The sequence below is a fragment of the Lathamus discolor genome, chromosome 5, assembly GCF_037157495.1.
Source record: "Lathamus discolor isolate bLatDis1 chromosome 5, bLatDis1.hap1, whole genome shotgun sequence".
NCBI lineage: Eukaryota > Metazoa > Chordata > Aves > Psittaciformes > Psittacidae > Lathamus > Lathamus discolor.
In genome coordinates this window covers 4,712,315-4,731,855 of record NC_088888.1, presented here as the reverse complement: position 1 = coordinate 4,731,855, position 19,541 = coordinate 4,712,315, and the positions used below count along the sequence as shown (strand labels likewise).

The 19,541-nt window shown below is 40.8% G+C and overlaps 1 protein-coding gene and 1 long non-coding RNA gene across 10 annotated transcripts in view; one reads left to right on the top strand and one right to left on the bottom strand.

The window, feature by feature from the left end:
* LOC136014628 (uncharacterized) overlaps positions 1 to 19,541 on the bottom strand; it is a 66,280-nt gene that overhangs the window by 7,284 nt on the left and 39,455 nt on the right. For 4 of the 7 annotated variants that reach the window (XR_010612808.1, XR_010612807.1, XR_010612809.1 and 1 more), the window contains 2 exons: positions 18,912 to 18,989; positions 18,137 to 18,372 (listed from right to left, as the gene is read on the bottom strand). This is a non-coding gene — a long non-coding RNA (uncharacterized LOC136014628). Of the gene's footprint in view, positions 1 to 8,478; positions 8,644 to 13,014; positions 16,052 to 18,136; positions 18,373 to 18,911; positions 18,990 to 19,541 lie in introns of those variants that run through there. The other 3 variants (XR_010612812.1, XR_010612810.1, XR_010612811.1) reach the window with 3 other exon arrangements.
* EPAS1 (endothelial PAS domain protein 1) overlaps positions 1 to 19,541 on the top strand; it is a 112,506-nt gene that overhangs the window by 91,618 nt on the left and 1,347 nt on the right. For all 3 annotated transcript variants that reach the window (XM_065679483.1, XM_065679484.1, XM_065679482.1), the window contains exons 7-14: positions 7,321 to 7,427; positions 12,800 to 12,947; positions 13,709 to 13,917; positions 14,246 to 14,433; positions 15,363 to 15,473; positions 17,141 to 17,625; positions 18,749 to 18,872; positions 18,960 to 19,077. In XM_065679483.1, the coding sequence (XP_065535555.1) occupies positions 7,321 to 7,427; positions 12,800 to 12,947; positions 13,709 to 13,917; positions 14,246 to 14,433; positions 15,363 to 15,473; positions 17,141 to 17,625; positions 18,749 to 18,872; positions 18,960 to 19,077 (1,490 nt within the window). The remainder of the gene's footprint in view (positions 1 to 7,320; positions 7,428 to 12,799; positions 12,948 to 13,708; positions 13,918 to 14,245; positions 14,434 to 15,362; positions 15,474 to 17,140; positions 17,626 to 18,748; positions 18,873 to 18,959; positions 19,078 to 19,541) is intronic.

Genomic DNA, 19,541 nt, shown 5'->3' with positions numbered 1-19,541 from the left:
TAAATAAGATTTGCTGCTGGGGGACAGGAAAGCAACAATATGGTAGTAAGTCATTATTAAAGGCAATGTACCTCTGAATTATTAGGGCCATTCAATGGCTGGCTAGAGGATTTTGCTGTATGGCAGCATTCACATGCATAAGCAATTATAAATGAGAATTAGAGGAACTGATGCTATCCCATTAAAGATACACATGCTTATTTTAAGAAGAATGACATGTTATGCCCTGGCTTAAATAGTGGGAGTTGATTTACAGGGAAAACATTTCACATGGTGGAGATATACAACAGCTTCCTCTGGAGGATTTAACTTGAAGGGAATTTCAGAGATTCTTCTTTAAAAGCAGGCAACAGCGCTGCAGATCTGTGCCTAAATGGTTTTGGTTGGATGGTTGGTTCATGTTTTATTGAGATTATGATAAAGCTGTAAACAGCCAGCCAGACCAGAGAAGGAAGAGACCTCACAAACCTTCCAGGTTCTTCCCAGCAGATCCTCCTGGCTCTTGCTTCCCTCCCAGAGGGATGTTGATTTCGCTCCAAAATGCGACACATCGGTAGACACATAAAAATGCAAACACTCGGCTGTTATTATCAAGTTTGGTGCCGCTAGACAGATTGCATTAAAGGAGCGGTTTACACCAAGAATGTAAATCCAGGCTGAGGAAAAGCAGCATGTGCCAGTCAGATGCCTAAACCCTTTTCGACATACTCTAGCCTTTCTGCAGCGACACGGCAGGGCTGACACAGCTTGGTTCTCCATGAGCGGCTGTGTCTTTCCAGTCATTTCATTTCTAGCTCATATCATTTGGGACCGGGTGCCTTTTCTACAGGGCTTCTGCAGCAGTCTGAGTGTCCTCTTTGCAGTTCATCTGGTGCGGACAGGTCTGCTTCCAGGGGGCATTAAGTTCTTATGGCTGAAACATTCAGGTAAAGAAACTTTAGGATTTCTGAGGAAGTACTTTAACGAATGGCAGCCATGTGAGGTCTTACTAATGGAAGCACCCGCTTTCAGTGTGAAGCTGAAGTTGGGTACAAAGGAGAGCTGCCCGTGTACATGAAGCTGGAATTTATCCTTGTGGAAAATGAGGATCCCATCTGTCATCTCTTTAGGAAAGCTCGGTAGTCTCTGTCTATCACAGTGCAAGATGCGAAACATAAGCTGGCCACCTTTCAACGCTTCATAAGAAAAGCTAGTTGGCTGGCATGAAGTGCCTTGATTCTCTTGGCTTTTCCTCAGGAGCATACAGAACAGTTTCAGTATGGAGCAGGCAAGTCTGGCATCCCTCATTTTAAATGTGTGAGACATTACCCCCATATATTTTGCCTTCCAGAAGTAATTGGTATATGGGGACCCATGACTTGCCAGTGGTTAGGTAGGATATGCTTGTATTCTTAAAACAGCTTTTGCAAGGCGATGAGCCTGTAAAGAAGGGTTTGTGGGGTATAAACAATGAAAACATGTTTCTCTGTTAAATGCATGCTTCAGCCATTAGTGGAGAGTGGTTTAAAAATGTTCCCTTGCTCCACTTATCTTGGCTGAGTGGTTTACAGGATTATTTTAGCTGTAATACAGAAATGCTGATCAGTGGTACAATGCAATAATCCAAGTGAGGGTTTAGTTTAGCTGCACAATGCTTTTGTGTTGGGGAAGATCACCAGTGAGGGTGGTTTAGTCAGAAAAAGGGCAAGTATTTGTATGAAGGCAACTTTGTTAACTTGGTGGCATAGCTGATGCTATGGGATCATGGGGCCGATGAGTGGACAGAAACAGTGGCTATATGGTCCTGTGGTGGAAAAATCCACAAAACAAAAGTGAAAATGGTATCCGAGTTTGACAGAAAGCCCCAAAACTACTTCAGCACATTAAGTCTTGGCCTGCATGGTTCGTGCATAACAAAAGAAACCCGTATGCGGTGTTTTGCAGGGGACCAGTGTATTGAGAACAGGGAAGGGAACATGCCATTGTAGGTGACACTGGTTTTTCACCTTCATCCCTGTGACCTCTTAGGGAGGCTGGGGAAAGGAGAAGGAATTGCTCTTTGCCCACAGTTGCTGTGTGTAGCATGAGTCAGGTGAGGCAAGGATAAGGAAACAAATCTGTTCTGCATGGGGGGAGATGTGCAGGCGGCAGCTCCGGAGGCTGCATCACATACCAGCTCATTGGCACCGGCACACTGAGAAGCGTATGTTCCTCATTACTTTGAAGGCATGACTTGCTTTGGGGAATTGTATGTTCCTGGTTACAAGAAGCCAAATTAGTTATACTCTTTACTGTTTTTTCTTGAGTGGAACTTTTTAATGGAAGAGTTGAAGCAGAAAAAGGAGTGAAGGAGGATTTATGGTGATTCAGAAGAGGGTGGTGCAGGAAGATAATAGAATGGTTGGGGTTGGAAAGGACTTGGAGATTATCTGGTTCCAACCCCCCTGCCATGGCCAGGGACACAATCTGCTATGTCCATCCCTTGCAAAGATGCAATGCCAATACTGTTGGTCCCAGTTAGATTTCTCCTAATATGAGTGTGTACATGTGGTATCCAGGCTGTGACCAACTGAAAGGAAATGGAGTTGTGTCCCTGTGAAACAGAAATATGCAGGCCTCAGAACTTCGGTGAGGATTTAAGTCAGTTTGCCGTTTGATCTGTGCTTGGGGAATGTTTTAAAATCAGGTGAGAATACAAATAAGCATCTAAAAGGACTTCCTGTCCCTCCATCCCTGCGCAGGGGGGAAATGCAGTATGGAGACAACAGTGAAGTGAGGATATCTGAAACCAAATAACTGCATCGACAAAACTGGCTTTTGGTTTATGTCCTATTTAAGAACAAAACATGACCAACTTCTTTTGTTAATAATGAAATTTAGTTAGACCAAATGAGTAAGAAAGACAAGAGTCCTGGAGAAGTTCATCATGTACCCATGGAGACTTTTGCCTAGCAGGGCAGCTACACCTGAGGGGCCAGCTCTCCCTCTAAGGAGTGGATAGGGGTCCCAGGAGTTTGCATTTTCTTTTCTTTGTTGCTCTGGGTTATAATAGAAGCAGCCATGAATATTTCCAAGAGGAAATGTGGGTACTTGGCAGGACGACTTTACCCCAAGCACAGTGGCTGTGTTGGGCTTTATGTTTTCTTTTTCTTTCTCTCTTTTTTTTTAACTCATTCTGCTTTAAGTATAACTTGGTTTGTTTGTTCCCGTCAAGACTAGTTTAACTTCAATGCCTTGGTAGCAGTTTGAATACAGAAAGACTTTGTTAAAAGATCCACACCCTCACACACACAGTCCCCGTGCAGCCCAACGAGTATACACCCAGCTATTTCTTCATGAGCAGTAAACATTACAGCGGTCTTTCACAAAGAGCCTGACTTCTCAGTCCTGATGGTGCTTATGATACTATTTTAACTCAAGAAATGGTGTACAATAAAAAGCTTTGTGTTCCTGTAAAGGGACAGAAAAGCACCATTTTAAGAAACAACAAAATACTTGAAATAGCTTGTCTCATTAGGAGATGTAGCCTTTAAAGGAGCGAGCTTTCTTTGCTTTGCCGTGTCTCTAGGAGATGAGATGGGGCAAAGTTGTACAAACCTAGAAGTAGGATTCAGATCGCTCATTCCTCCATTGTGTAACTTAAGCACAAACTCTGCTTTTACTCCACATCCCAAGAAATGGGCATATTGAGGGGAACTGAGGTAGTCTTAGAAAGCATTTAAGTAGCAGTAGCTGGGACAGATCTACTGGTAACATGGAGGGCTATGCCCACCTCTGCTGTGTTCTCTGGGATTTTGACCTCGGTGTGCATCACGGTGACAGGCTTAGCACAGAAAGCTGAAGTGCCAGTCCGGCAAAACGAAGATCCCCCCCAAGGTATTTGCATTTTGAGAAACAAGTGGTTAACAGAACAAACAGCCTCTCAGACACCTGCCATCTTCAACAAAAATTAGTATTATCCTTCTAATTAGCTTTTATGAATGCAAGGGGAACACAAAGCCTACCATAGCAGGAGTGCCGTCCAAAACCACCATGCAGTTTGTTTTCCAATTCTGTCATTCCCCAGCTTGCACAAAGGGCAATTTTCTGTCTGGTGTCTAAGCAAAGTAGAAGTCTTGTGTTCTGGACTCAGTTTTGTAAATGACCCTTTGGTCCCACGGGCCACATGTGTTTCTGTGTCTCTTTTAGTTATGTATTCCTTCTCCTCATAGCTCTGTAGGATGCTTTTTCCTGTGCACTTAGTCCTCTGTAATCTCACTTAGAATTTTGTGTTGCTGAGAGGCTCCTGTGGAAAGCATGAAGAATTTGGAGTGTGCACCTCACTGATGAACCTCAAACTGATGCTCATTTGGGGTCAGTACAGGGACCTTTGCTGAAGCACACGCTGCCCCTTGGCACCTCTGGGTGCTGTTCAAGCTCTTAGCTGTGGTCAATCTTCTACAAGCATCTCAAGATTGTCACAGGACAGGGGTGATGGAGGTGGAGATAACTGCCCCCTCATCCCTAGTGTGTAATGTGGCATGGAAGTGGCTAACCTGGTTTCCAGCCCTGCAATGTCCTTAGCCTGCAAGATCAAGCTTCTCAGAGTCAGCAGCAGCAGAGGAGGAATAAAGGGAGGATGTGATCTGCCAATTCATGCACCCCAAACAAATACTGCTGACAATTCTTGGAGAACAGGGTATTTGTTATAAAATAATGGTCTTTAAAAATATACTGAGCCAGTTTTAGGGCTTTTGGGGATGGGAGAAAGAAACATTTTGTATTTTTAAATAAATAAATACAAAATCAATTCACTCCCGGGTATGTTTAAAGAGAAATGTAATGAATCTGAGTAGTGGTAACAGATTAACGGGTTAGTGAAGAAGGGCATAGAAGCTCTTTAGCCATTTCTTTTTTAAAACAGCTACTCTTCACTAGTAGAGTGTGCCCAGTGCTGTGGGGTTTGTGGGTAATTCTTTGATATCTTTATCTTTCTGTGTACTTTTTGGTTGGTTGTATTAAAAAAGATATCAACTTGCCACTTGCTAATGTTCTTCCAAGATCGTTACATCTAATTAAATTTGACATTGTCGCAGCTGGATGGCACCACAAGTGGTTCTAGTGCCATGGAATAAGAGAGAGAGTAATTTGATAGTGAGGGAGCTTGTTATGAGCAGTGAGGAGCAATTTCAGAGAGGAATTAACAGGGCTGGAATAGACAATTTTGCATAGAGATTGCAGTTCTTGTATGATAAGAGCTAAGAGTCCCTCAGCCTGCCATAATGCGTATTTTTTGCTTGCCATCTCAATTTCACTGTTGATACCCTTGAAGGCTGTAATGTGGTTTTGGATTTGCATTGATGCTGCTGGGTACATGATGCTGCTTTTTTTCCATTGTTTTATTTCCTTTTCCTTCTCCCTGCTCAAGCCTCACTTGGCTCTCAGCTCCAAACGACTGGATTAAGAGTAAATCCTCAACTTCCTGAATTTTAAAAGCCTTCCCCTTGTGATGAGCTCCAAACTAACCGGGATGGTTTTATTATACTATGCCATTATATAACCAAAGGCCATAGTTTCTGTTTTTTAAGGACTTTATATTTACAGTGGTCCTGGCAAAAGGTTTGGGCTACTTACCCCGGTGTGTCCCAGCTGACTGTGTAAAGGCAAGCAGCAACTGTATTTTTGGGAGACTTACTTTTATTAGGGCTTCTTTTGTATTTGGTTCTTTTTCTCCTTGTGTTTCAGCTCTGGTGACTGACTCGTTATGAGAGTTACTGCTTTTATTAAAACAGAGAAAGCCATTGTGGTTTCAGAGAAAAGTTGCAGATTTGGCTGGGGTGCATTTTAAAGTTGCTGGTCAGTGAAGGAGAGTCCAAAAAGCAGCTCTTAGAAAACCTGATTCTGTGATTTCCCCTTTGTTAGGTTAACTGTAAGCAGAAATGAAACTGTAAATATAAACAGGAGAGTAAGTCTTCGAGGGGAACCTGGTAAAGCCAACTACAGCCTTTGCTCAGCTAACCCATTATAAATCCAGGTTTGTTCTGTGGAAATCAAGACACAGTAGGTTTTGGAGTGACAAAACCGAGGTGTCCCAGGGGTATGAACGATACAGTTCTGTGGAGGCGAGGGAAAAGCTGACTCAACGCCTTGGCGTTCAAACCATACACAAAATAGCTCCATTTTCTGTGTCTTCCTTGCTGGAGGGTGATCCAGGAGATGAATGCCATGTTCTTGCTCTGTTTGCTTTACAGCATTTACATGTCTGTCTTGTAAAGACACGCTTGTGTCTGGAGGGCTGGGCCAAGGCTGTCCTTCCAGGGAGTACACAGGCCTGAGGATGTCTCTTAAAATGCCACTGATCAAATGTGGTGGCGGCAGATAAACCCTTTCAAGGGAGTTATGAGGCATAAAACTTGGGCACCACCACTGAAGGCAGTGACGTGCTGCAGGCTGTGGCTGTTCCTTGCAAACCTCCTGCCCCTTTCCAAGGTTTGTGGCAGCTTAGCAGTCGGTTTGTAGTTGTTTCTGCTATTGCTCTTTGCTACCTTACAGGTTGTTATTGCACTTTAGAAGCTAGGAAAAGGCATCCAAGAGGGCTGTTGACTTGGAAAACAGTAATGTTTCCTTTTTTTCCCAGAAAAAAAAGGCATCTTTTTGCTTTTGAATGTAATTTTTTTTCACTGCGTTTCCTGTAAAGTTGTGTGTGATGGTTTTTCAAATTGGATTTAGGAAAAAAGAGCCTTTTCCCTCCACCCCTCATTAGAGGAAATCATCTGCAGTTTGACCTATTTTCATTTATTCAGGAACTCATGAGAAATTCTACCTTGCCCAAGTACTCAGAAAGGCTCTGAAAAAAACAGTCTATTTTTTGAGATCATAGCTTTCTTTGTGTAAAACCTACTCAGTTTGTGGATTAGTCACCCAAGTAACCTAATCCATGTGCTGAAGTTCTCATATAGTTGAGAAACACTAAGTAGAAGAGCTAATTCGGGGTTTTTTTTACTTTTAACTGCCCTTAATTTCCTCACCTTGCATTTTTATTAAATGCAAGACCCAAAGTAGTGATTTAACCCTTTGATGTATGCTTTTTAAATGTACACACACTTATAAACCCGATGGTGCCAGCCACTACCCTCCTCATGTGTATTTGGTTTTGAATGGTGGTATTTGGGAGATTCTGCGTGCAGTGGATGACTCGAGGACTTTATCAGTGAAGGTTTTCCCAGTGCAGACCTTCTGCAAGGTCTGGTTTAATTCTGTTAGTCTAAGGGCTAGAGCTGATGGTTGCCCTGCCCGTGTTAGCATAAGGCTAAGGTGACCTGAATTTTAAAGTCTGTTTTGTTGCTTTTTTTCTTAACCAAGAATCACAGAGTTAATTGGATACCATCCAGAGGAGCTGCTGGGCCGTTCAGCATACGAGTTCTACCATGCCTTGGATTCGGAGAGTATGACCAAGAGTCACCAGAACTGTAAGTCACATCCTTGTTGTCATAGTTTGGACATAAAACACAGCTTGCAGGTACCTCAATAAGCAGTTGGAGATACAACTGTGTGCCAATATTCTCTAAGAACAGTATTTACACTTGGTAACAAAACTTACAGGTCACTGTGCTTGTCTTGCTGAAACCTGCTGCTAATCTTTGCAAAAGGCCTGGTTTTTGCCCTAGTTTAAACTTTGATGGTGGAGAGGAGAATCGCTGTCTCTCTGAGTGATAATATGAGGATCAGCTGAAAATCTGAAAAGCTGAGTTAGGCAGTACTGGTTTGGTGAGAAGGCTATTTACTCGTGGTATTATCCTTCTAGCGTGCCATTGTGCTCAGCAGGAAAGAGCAGCTGTAAAGGGTAATAGGAAGGACTTATTGCAGTGTAATTTTGAATGTCTGTCTTCTGCTACCAAATAACAACTGTCCTCCCCACCCAAAACAGATGTGCAAGGAGACTCTCTAAAAGGGATATTCATTATACAAATAATACATACTGCCAGGAACAGCTGCTGCTTGTTATTCTTATGCCTATGGGAACTGGCAGTTTTAGCTGGTTTTAATGATGGTTAGTGATGGGTTTACCTGAATTATTCTGGGAGCAGAGATCAGATCCAAGTTCTGCTCCCTCTTTTCAGCAGGTCATGCAGTGTCTCTTGCTCACATAAGAGTTCTTTGAATTAGTCAAGCGTTCAGTGTCTGCCCTTAGTGTTGGTGCTGTGGCTGGAGACAACACGGTGTGTTAATGTACAAATGACATGCCCACCCCTGGCTGTTGCAGCCATTGAGTAGTTACTGTAAGGGACAGTTCTCAGCAACAGATCACTAAAATGTCTGCTGCAGGTTTTTGATAGAAAACAAAGCAAAGCTCCTAGACTGGAGTCCACATGCTAAAAAATCCCCATCTTGTAGTTACTATGATCAAGATCTCTGTCCTCCTGAAAAAGCCCATAACTTAGGTCACATCTGTAGGGAATTATCCACCAAATAGACTTACAGAAAGTATTCTCTATTTCCCAAAGAAAAGTGGTAGCAAAGAATAACTGTCTGACCTTTAGGGGGAAAGGGAATATGCGTTAACTCCAATGGCAAGGATTCAGGACAATGTTGAGTTGAAATGCTGCTTGAAAGAACGTTTGGCAGGGATTAAAGTTGTGTGCTGTAAAACGGTGTTGGTATGAATCATCCTGTTTCCAGAGCTGCCTAAAAGAGAAAAAGAACTCAAACCATACTTGCAGAGAGCTGTCTGAGAATATGTTTGTTAAAATGGTTTCTTAGGTAATGTGTTTGTGTTTTTAACAGTGAAAAGGAATTGGTGATGTTCATAGACGGGATGTCTGTATCCTGTTCTGGGCTATCTAGAGTCATCCTGAGAAATCAGGGGGGTGTGCTGCACTGTTGCTTTTGACTTGTTGAGTTGCATTTCTAAGAATGGGACAATGCCAGGGAAAGAATGAAATGAGAGCTGACAATCTCTTTGGTAACAGGAGAGAGATACCTTCATGGGTATCCCTATCTAGTTAATGAAGCGGGACCGCTGAGCTGGGATTTGTCCATCTTGACAAGGAGTTGACTGAGGTTGCTTCTCACTCTAGCCATTTAATTCACCTCATATAGTGCAAAGTGTACGTCTATATGCTGTTTGTGCTTACAGCGAAGAACCATGTCCTACAAGGTTTTGCTGTTGGGCATGAGGACTGATTGAGAATCAGAATGAAAGCAAGGGAAAGTCTAGAGGGGCAAGTTATACCAGCAGAAGTGCTCAAGGCACTGTGCACTGCGCAGGCTATAAATATTTAGGATCCAACTGTGCCATAGTGTTTATGATAGCACAGAGTCTTTACTGTTGGAAACACAGGACCGAAGTCTGTGCTGTGATAAATGCTGTTGCTGACAAGAGCCAGCAAATTTGACCCCTTTAGTTCTAAGATAAATACTTTCCATGTCTTCTGGGACAGTCAGGCCTCTTACCAGCTCAGAGAACAACCACCAAGGCAAAGTGACAGCAAGCTGTGACTTGAGAAAGCACACATAGGCCCTCCGAGTAAGAAATCCCTAGGTTTTGTAATGTGTGCTGTTGAGAGCTTGTAACCAGGGTAACCAAGCAGGTATGTAACTTACAGAGAGCTTCCTAGTTCTTCCTAGCATGTAGCTATACAGAACTTTAGTTCTTCCTAACCATGGCCATTTATACATGGAAATATCCACCTCAAAGTTTATGTTCAGCACACTTGTATTTATTAAACAATAATTTTTATTAGAAATAATTAGAAATATTAGAAATATGCTACATATAGGGTATATATTATTTCAGTAACACAGTTATCAATTCTGACAGTGCCAAGCATTTAGTGTTGTAAAGATGCACAGGAAATAGAGGGAGGAGACAAGTTTGAAGAGAGAGAAAGAGCAAAACCTCAAATGAGTCTCTTGGTTAGAAGCAGAACACCTTCCCTTTCCTTCCTTCTAATTTAGTGATAAATCATGCTTATTGCAACTTTATTACAATCCAGGGTTATTTTTTATTTTATTTATTATATATTGTATTAATTATATAAACTTTATGTTTATTATATTATCATATTTATTATATAAAATTTATATATTATATTTTTTATAGGAGGTGAAATAACCTCACATTCAAGCAAGCAACAATAAAATTTGTGTTCTTGGCTGGAAATATAGTTGCATATAGAGTACAAGATTCGTAATTAGTCACCATCAAATGGGAAGACTATAGAGTGCATTTGGCAGTATTTATTTATCATACCCAGTTTTTTGCATGTTATGCGAGCAAGATGAAAATCTGTCTTGTTACACAAATATACATAAAAGATTGACTGTAGAGCTCTACTTTCCAATTCAGCAACTAATAATCTATAATCACTTCCATTTAAGAGTGGTCTTGTTGCCGTTAAAGCCAATGGGAATTTTGCTGTTGACTTCAGTGGGGGGCTGAATGTCACCATCTGGACCTGCCACTTGGTAGCACTTAGCAGAAGTTTGCCAAGCCTTCCATGTGAATCATATTTCACAGGTGTCTTTGCAATAGAAAAACAAGCTTTTGTTTTCCATTAAATTCACCCCTGCCTTTCCCCTTTTTCCACTGGAAGATAAGGAATATAATTGGAGCCTATTTCATTGGGATGTTACTAGTTCTGTAAAGATACAGACAAGGTATGATTAAAAACAACCAAGAGAGGAGAGTGAGAAGTTCACTCTGCAGGCAGAACCTTAAATGCAGCATTGATACTAATATGCTCGTAACTGCTGACTTTGTTAATTTATGAGATTACCCCATGGAGAGATTCTGCTGTACTTTATTATATCAGAACATGACATGCTTTGAATAACAATAATAAAAAAGATTAAAGCAGTAAAAAGCTTCTTTGTAATGTAACAGGCGCCTACACTGTGACTCTTATTGATGAGCTGACGATTAGGAAGCAGCGTAATTATGTTTCACAAGCAGAGCAGAACAGTCCAGTCACTAAAACACTCTGAAACGAAAGCCTTTTGGTTTTGTTCCACCAGAAGTATTTAATCAATAAAAGTAATGTTCTACTTTGTCTAAATAAATTAAATGAAGGATGATTAAATACTCCTAGGAAGAAAACAAACTTCAGAGTTAGAAGGATAAACACAGCAACAATTATCTGCAAAACAGTTGTATTTCATGGGCCTGGATTTGTACATTTGTTTGGTGGCAATGTAGGAAAGACTGGCAATAAATAGTTTCTCTTGAAGGCTACATTCAGAGGATGCTTTTCTGTATAAAAACTGCAGAATTGAGTTTCCAGCCCTACCAAGTCAAACTGCATTATTTTTAGGGTGTTAGTTTGACGGTGTAAAACCTGTTTAAAAGGAGAGATTTGCCAATGTGGGCAAAGGTTTAGTTGAGCCAGTTCTCATTTTTGCTACTCGATACAACTACCTCTGCTCACAAATACAACTTCTTCTTAGTACAAATTCTGCTTGCATATTCCAGCCCTAAGTATTTTTCCTCAACTGACACATTGCCACAGTCAGGACATCATAAAACTCCACATCTCGGAATTCCAAAGCTCCAGACTGAAAGCTCAGTGTCTTCAAATGTTACAAAATATTGGAAGGGAGGTGGGATTTCACCCGTCAGACATCTAGATGAGGCTTTAAACCCGAGTTGTACCATTATCAGTTTATTGCTTGAGAAACATGGGCCAGTTCAAAAACCATCTCAAGTTAAATAAACATCATTCGATTTGTCACATGGCTCTTGGTTTCTTCTAGGCTGCTAGTTTTAAGCTATTGCAGAGAAACAACACAGATCAAGCACATAGAGAATACAGTAATTCTGCTTTTTTATTGTCCTAGGCAAAACTGTCCCATTTACCATTCTTTTAAAAATATGAAACTTAAGCATAACAGTATTTCTTCAGCCTCTTAAGACCAGTGCTGTGCTAGTGATAACTCCACCTTTGTGATGTTGATGTCTCCATCTCTTAGCATTAATGTATAAAAAGAACATTAATGTGTATAAAATGAATGAATTTTCTTAGCATTAATGTATATAAAAAAGCATCTCTTAGCATTACTGTATATAAAAAGAGCATTAATATATATAAAATTAATGAATTTTCTTAGCATTAATGTATATAAAAAAGCATCTCTTAGCATTACTGTATATAAAAGAACATTAATGTATAAAGAGATATATAAATCTGTTTTATATAGATTTATAAAATATGGATTTATATAGTAATAAAATATATTGCTAAAATATATTTATAATTTTATCTCTATATAAAATATAGATGTATATAAAATATGGATTTATATTTATATAAAATATAGATTTAAACCATAAGATTTTTTTTTTTAATTTTTTGAGTGTAGCTTTTAAGTCATTCTGACTCTTGGGCTTATCCTGCACCTAAATAAGAAAAGTATTAACTAATTGCCTAAATAAATTCACCTTCTTACAGGTCAACTTGGGAGCCCAAACTGAGGCGCTTACTTACTTCTAGAACAGGGACTCTCAGGAAACATGCAACCAGCAGGCATTATTCTGGGGGGCAGTTGGGATCTTACCTTAGGTTTTTTAAAACCCCCCCTCTGCTCTGAAGACTCAGGCTATCTCAGGAATTCAAATGTCAAAACTCAAATTTCCAACTTTGAGTGGAAACCTCGAATGAACAGTCCCTTTCTTGCATGGTCAAGACGGCTGAATTTTCCCAAAGTTGAGCATCCTTGATGACAAATGTGATAGGCAAAACTGCACTAATTAACACTCAGAAGCAAGTTTATTTCAAACAAGTGTTACTTATTGTATACTCCTGTCCTGCTGAGTTATTTACATCTCTATGCTTCCCTTTCTCAGTGTGTACAAAAGGTCAAGTAGTGACCGCCCAGTACCGTATGCTTGCCAAGCATGGTGGATACGTATGGCTGGAGACTCAAGGAACAGTGATTTACAATACACGCAACCTACAGCCTCAGTGTATCGTCTGTGTCAACTATGTGCTGAGGTAAGCTGTACGGGCCAGAAAAACCACGTATGGAATCACAGGCTGGAAGAAACACAATAATCAGGAGAACTTCTGAAGGGTCTGTTTATTCAGTGTTGTTATTCTGAAATCAGTTTAGTCATGTTGGTTCAGTCTTGTTTACTGATGTTAGACATCGATGAAAAATGTGGCATGTCTGTTCCCATGCACACTGTTGAAACACACCACAGCCGTTCTCTTCTTCAGCGTGGCTGCTGTGCTGGTATGAAAGTATAAAGCCTGGGCTGAAGATCGTGTTGTGTAACACAACTGCTAATGTGTTTTGGTTTTCTAATGCTGTGTCAGAGAGAGAAAATTAAGTAATAATTGCATCTTATATTCCTAGGAGAAACTGTTTATTGCCTCAAAAATCAGGACCAATCAGGAGTTTTGCCTCTTTTGCCAAACTCAAGTATTTTGGGTCCTAGATGGGGCCAAAATAGGAAATACTTATTTGAGTGATAGTCTGGGTCATTATAGCCTCTACTACATCCCTTTAAAAAGCAGTGCTACAAAGCCCTGAGTATTCCCACAGAACTACTGACCACAGTCTCTGCATCACCCGAGATGGCGGTGCTCAGCAACGCTGGAACTGTGCCTCGCCTGCTGAGAGCCTGGCATGCCACCCAGAGAGGCCAAAACGCTTGTACGGGCCCCAGCTTTAGAGAGCGCGTGCTGCCTACATTACTCGCATCTTTTTGTTTTTTAGAGTGCAAAATGCCTAAAACCTATTTTCTTGTCAGTGAAATTGAGAAGAACGATGTTGTGTTCTCCATGGACCAAACGGAATCGCTCTTCAAGCCTCACCTGCTGACGATGAACACCGCCTACGAGAGCAGCATCCCCGCGACAGAGAAGAGTGACTTCTTGTTTACTAAGCTAAAGGAGGAACCAGAGGAACTGGCTCAGCTGGCACCAACACCCGGCGATGCCATTATTTCCCTGGATTTTGGTTAGTATTTGTATAAATAATATTTGTACAACAAAGAACCGTGTGTGAACCTACATTTATAGAAACTTTATAATAGACAAGGTCTGTTTGCTGTGTGCACAGACTGGGAGTAGTGTCTATAAGAGCCCACATGCTCACACCAGTGGAAAATTTCTGTGAATGAGAGCAGATTCAGGCTTTCTTGCTGACTAAACAACACGCATTAAGTCTATGCCAACTTATTGTCATGGCAACTAGGAGCAGTGTTTACTTTTAATGAATAGCTGCAATTATATCATAACACAGACAAGCTAAAAGCGTTCATTAATATTGTTAAAATACCATCCAGGGACACAGAAGTTTGAGGAAGCCCCTGCCTTCCCCACTGCTGTATTGACACCAAACAAAGCATGGCCAGTGGAAGTGAAAAGCCACACTGCTCAAGGTGAAACACTGACGATACCATCCTTTACAATGCCTCAGATTGCACCTGGCAACAGTACTCCAAGTGCAAGCAGTAACAGTAGCTGTTCCACGGTAAGAGGAGCTATAAAAATAAATGCATGTTATATTGCGTATGTAAGTCCCATCAATATATGTAGATGATGTTTTCATCTTAGCAGGCCTGTCTCATCGCTTATTAACAAGGACCAGTGTATATATATCCCTCCTGTACTGTGTATATCTTAAGGACCAGAAGCAAAAACACTGGATGGGAACTATATCCTGCCTTTACATTGCAATTCTCTTTTTCTTTCAGCTGTTCCTAAGTAATAGTATAACAACATGCTACCTTTCATGAGTTAGCCTAAAACAAAAAGCTATAGTAAAATACTGTTGTCACTAGCACCACTATCCCAGACCCCTTCTCTTTCTGTTTGTTAACTAGAAGCCATAATCTTTAGAAAGCTTACCCAGCTCAGGCTTTTGAGAGCAGCTCCATTGCATTCCCCACTGAAAGGATGAACATGTTTTCAGGGCATTGCCCCCTGGATCTGGAGCCACTCTTAGCTGGCCTTTACTAAAGGATGTCCAGCGTTAAGAAAGGCATTGAGATATGGGCAGGGGGGTTGGAACTAGATGATCTTAAGGTCCTTTCCAACCCTAACTATTCTATGATTGTATGATTGCTGAGCATCTCCCTTCTTGACAAAAGTCTTTGATAGTGTACATGTCATGTTTCTGGTCTGAGTTGCCAAAACAAAACCAAACCAAACCATTTAAACCAAGAAGACAACTAGGTTCCTGTATTGAGTGCCTGTGTTTTGTAGTGACCAGTATTATGTTGGAGAAAAGCGTATGATAGAAGCAGACAGGTTTGGGTTCTGAGGACACTATGTATGCAGTCTGCCCATTTGCTTTTCATAGGGAAGATCCATTACTGAACAGTACAGTATAAACAGCATGTTGCTAAGCCAATACTATGGTTGTCTTGCTGCTTATAGTGAATTCTTATCTCTGTGCAGCCAAGCAGCCCAGGAGATTATTACAGTTCTGTGGATGAAGATCTAAAGATTGAAGTGATTGAAAAACTTTTTGCCATGGACACAGAATCAAAAAGCCAGTGCACCTCACAGGTAAGGAATTAATGTCTCTTCCAGCCGCCATAAAGATCAGTCCTCTGCTAGTAGGTGATACAGACATAATGATATTACATGCTACCTGCACTTGCACATATACATCAAAGCTTTGATGCATGACACTAAAATTCATTCACTTTCAAAAGCTGGGGTGTAAATTTCTATCCCTAACTCTGAAGCAAGTGTTTTAGGCTGTCACTGTGGTGGCACTGATAAAGCTCTCTGCCAACTCTTCTTTTTCCTCTTAAGAATCTGCAAGCTTCTGTAGCCTGGATAAGGAAAACAAGCAGCAACAATTTCTTTTAACCTAGCCTAATGACGAGGGTAACAAGTAAACATCCTTCCTAGAACAAAACATAAATAAACTAATTCTTGCAAAACATTAAAATGAGAAAGGAATGTCCCTCCATAGCACGTATCTCCTTTAACTACAAAATTCAAATTGGCATTTTGGATATATTGTTCTTGTTTTACCTCTTGGAAGATTTCAGAGATGTGACAATTCTTTGCATGTAAAATAAGGTATGGTCTTCATCTCCTGTATTCTAATCAGGGTGTAAGTGTGGAAATTCCCTCTATAAATAAATTAATCCATTATTATAACATTGCATCAAGTGAGGTAGTGAATAAAAGGTGTAGGCCTGATTTGGCCCATCTAATTTTAGATACTTAGTTAAAATGCCTTTGTTAAGAGCTTATACTTTTTTATAAACAAAGTGGCTGGCAGCTCAGACCTTATACTCTTCTCCTTCTATTAATCCTATAGAAAGTTTGGGTGCTGGGGCCCAAATGAGGTGCCTCCATTTGTCAGTGCAATTGCCAGACTTAGGTAGGCTGTAGTCCATGTCCTGAAGAAATTTCAGCTAAGTCTGGACATAAACAGCAATGAAAGCTGTTTCAATAATAGAAAGAGTAGACAGAGGGGGGTGGGGAAGTGTGGATCATGATTAAACTGAGTGCAAGAGTTGACACTGCAAACTTCAGTTTTGTCAGGTTCAGCATCTGCTTGCTCATGTGTATCCCACCGCATCAGCAGCTTTGGTGGCAAAAATGAGCCTTAGAAACGTACACCTGTCATGAGTTGACTGGTGAGCCAACATTGACTTCCCTCTCTGTTCAGCTCTGTTCAAAGGCCAAGAGGAATGCATTTAAGTATGACTAGTTCTCCAGGGGAAAAAAATACAGATTTAAGTGCAATAGTGCCTTCTGACCAAGCTTTTTTAAAACATTTGCATTTTTTAGGTGCATTTTTTTCCTGTAGCTGGATTATGAGGAAGCTCCGTTTTCTATTTTAGCATGAAAAAGCCTGAGGTTTAACTGCACACCACATGTTGTGGAGTCTTGGCAGACAAATTATTAAAAACATACTGAAACACAGGATCTACCTCAGATCACACTGGTGTTGCAGGCTGCATGCAAGGTGCTTTAGCAAATGCTGCCTAGCTGGGAGGGGTTTCTTCTTCAGGTTGTTGTCTTTGCTACTGATGCCATAATGAACACGTATATTAGTCATAGAATTAAGACACGTTCAAGGAGGAGTTGGCCAGTTTCATATGGGTAAATTTGGAATCGGTCATTTTTCTGCTTCACATCTTACCTGTATTCCTCATCACACTAACTGCCACAACCATTATAAACTTTCATGAACTTTTATTTTTGTGCAGACTGACTTCAATGAACTGGACCTTGAAACCTTGGCTCCTTACATTCCTATGGATGGAGAAGATTTCCAGCTCAGCCCAATCTGCCAAGAAGACCGTCCTCTCTCTGAAAGTGCACAAAATACCCAGCAGAGTCTAAGTAGCATGAGTACCATCTTCCAACCCCTTGCTTCTGCTTCACAGAATCAGTTTCTCCCAGAGAAATATTGTCCACAGCTATCAAATAAAAAAGTGAATCCTGGTCGTGGGTCCCTGTCATCGGTGTTCTTCAACAATATGAACAGGTCATCATTGCCACCGTACCATGACCAAGCCAGCACTCCCTTGTCTTCGATGGGAGGAAGACCAAACACACAATGGCCACCTGATCCCCCATTAGAATACATCCCTTCTAAATGGAGACTCATGGATAAATACTCAGGATCCCTATCAAGTTCCCCCTCAGGACCACCAATACATTCTCCAAACATGCCCATATATAAAAAAAGGTAAGAGTTTCTGTGGTATATCTATTTATTTTACTAAGAAAAGTTGGGGTTTTTTTTGGGGGGGGGGGGTGTGCAAAATAAGAGGGATCACAATCTCGACTAATTCTTTTTCTCAACTCAGCTGGAATAGCTGTTTTGCTAGGCATCAGACTGCCTCTGGGGAAGTTAGTGTGGTGCTCTCCTAGCAGCAGTCTGGTGGAAGCAGAAGTGGGCTAATTTTTTGTTGCCTGTAAGGACATACAAATGAACTTTCTGCTGGGCAAGTAAGCATTACCCCAGTAATTTTGCACAACCTCCTTTATGCGGTTTAAGAGAGGTACTGAAAAGGCTTTACTGGGCCAGCAGTAAGCTGCGACTCATGCATACTTTCTTACCTTGCCTAATTTTTTTTGCACAACAGAAAATAGGGGAGAGGGAGAGATGACAGTACACTTAGTGTTGGTATATGGAATAACTAAGAATTAAAACTAAGATTTAAAATTACAGGCTTTTTTCGACAGCCCTTCCTTACCTTGTTCACTTTCTTACGGAGTTGAACAGTACATGAGATGTAGATCAGAGGCCACAGTCCTAGAAGCTTCCTATGATAGCTGGTAGTTTCTCTGTAGCTCTTGGGTCCTCAGTGTTGAAACAGGCAGGAAGTATGTCAAATGGAAGTCATCATTTTAAAACGTGAAGCTGTGCAGTTTGCCTAGTTTGCATGCTGGGATTTCTTGTTGGCAGAAATACCGGTATCTGAATATGCATCTGTAAAGAGAGGGTTTGTCCCCAAACAGCAACCTACATGTTTGTATTTAGTATGTAAAGCAAGGGGACAGGTGTGGCTCTCAAAATCCTCGCCTTAAAAATCATGTGACTTTCTTTTCCACAGCATCTTTATGTCTGCCTGGAGATCCCTAGGGGCTGTTTATGTTAGACTTTCATTAGTCCTTGATCCCAAAAGTTTCCAAAGCTTGTAGGATGACTAACAAAAGGAAGTAAAAACATTTGGGATTTGAGGTCCGTCCACTCCCATGTGTCAAAAGACACCTTAAATGTCTTTAAATGAAAGAATTTGTAGAAATGAACAAGATAGTATAGATTTTCCTCCCTGCTCACTCACCCAGACATCTTTACTCCACAGGCCTTTGGATGCTTTTGGGCAGCGTGGCATAGATGTAAACCCAGCAAGAATTGCTCTGGCTAACAGTTTGAAATTGAAGCGGCAACTGGATTATGAAGAACAAGCATTACAACAGCTGAGTGGGGTAATAAGAAATACATCCCCTTCATAACTTTGGACTCACCATGGTCATCGGTGTTGATTATTTGGTTTGCTTTTCTTCACCTTCTAGGGAGATCCATCTGTCATTAATTCATCTCACCTAATGTGGAAGAGAATGAAATTTCTCAAAGGGGAAAACTGTTCCTTGGTTACAGAAAAGAAATCTCTCAGCACAAGTGTTCTTACCGGTAAGACAAAAGAAAGTGGTTTCGCAATGTTAAGTATTGAAACACAATTTTAAGACAAGTTGAATAGGAAATTAAGCTCTTTCAAAAGGAAATGTAAATAAGCGCTGTAAATATTACATTAAGCTAAAATTAAAGATTAAGTTGTATTGCTAAGAGTTGAATAACTTAAGGTACATTCGATAAATACCAGGTAGATGGTTTCATGTATATTCCCATCTTTGCTTTGGATGTAAGAGATACGATTAATGGAGATGGGCTGGCTTCATACTGATCGGAGATGCAGACATCTCAGAGCTAAAACTGATAATTTCTCTCTACAACATTGCGTTACCTTATGCAAGCATATCTTGTATAGTAGATCTATTACGCAGTTGTACAGCTAGTGCTGTTTGTGAACTTCTTTTGTGAGAAGCTGTAGGTATGCCCACACTGTGTGACCATCACAGCAACGATCACTTTACTCT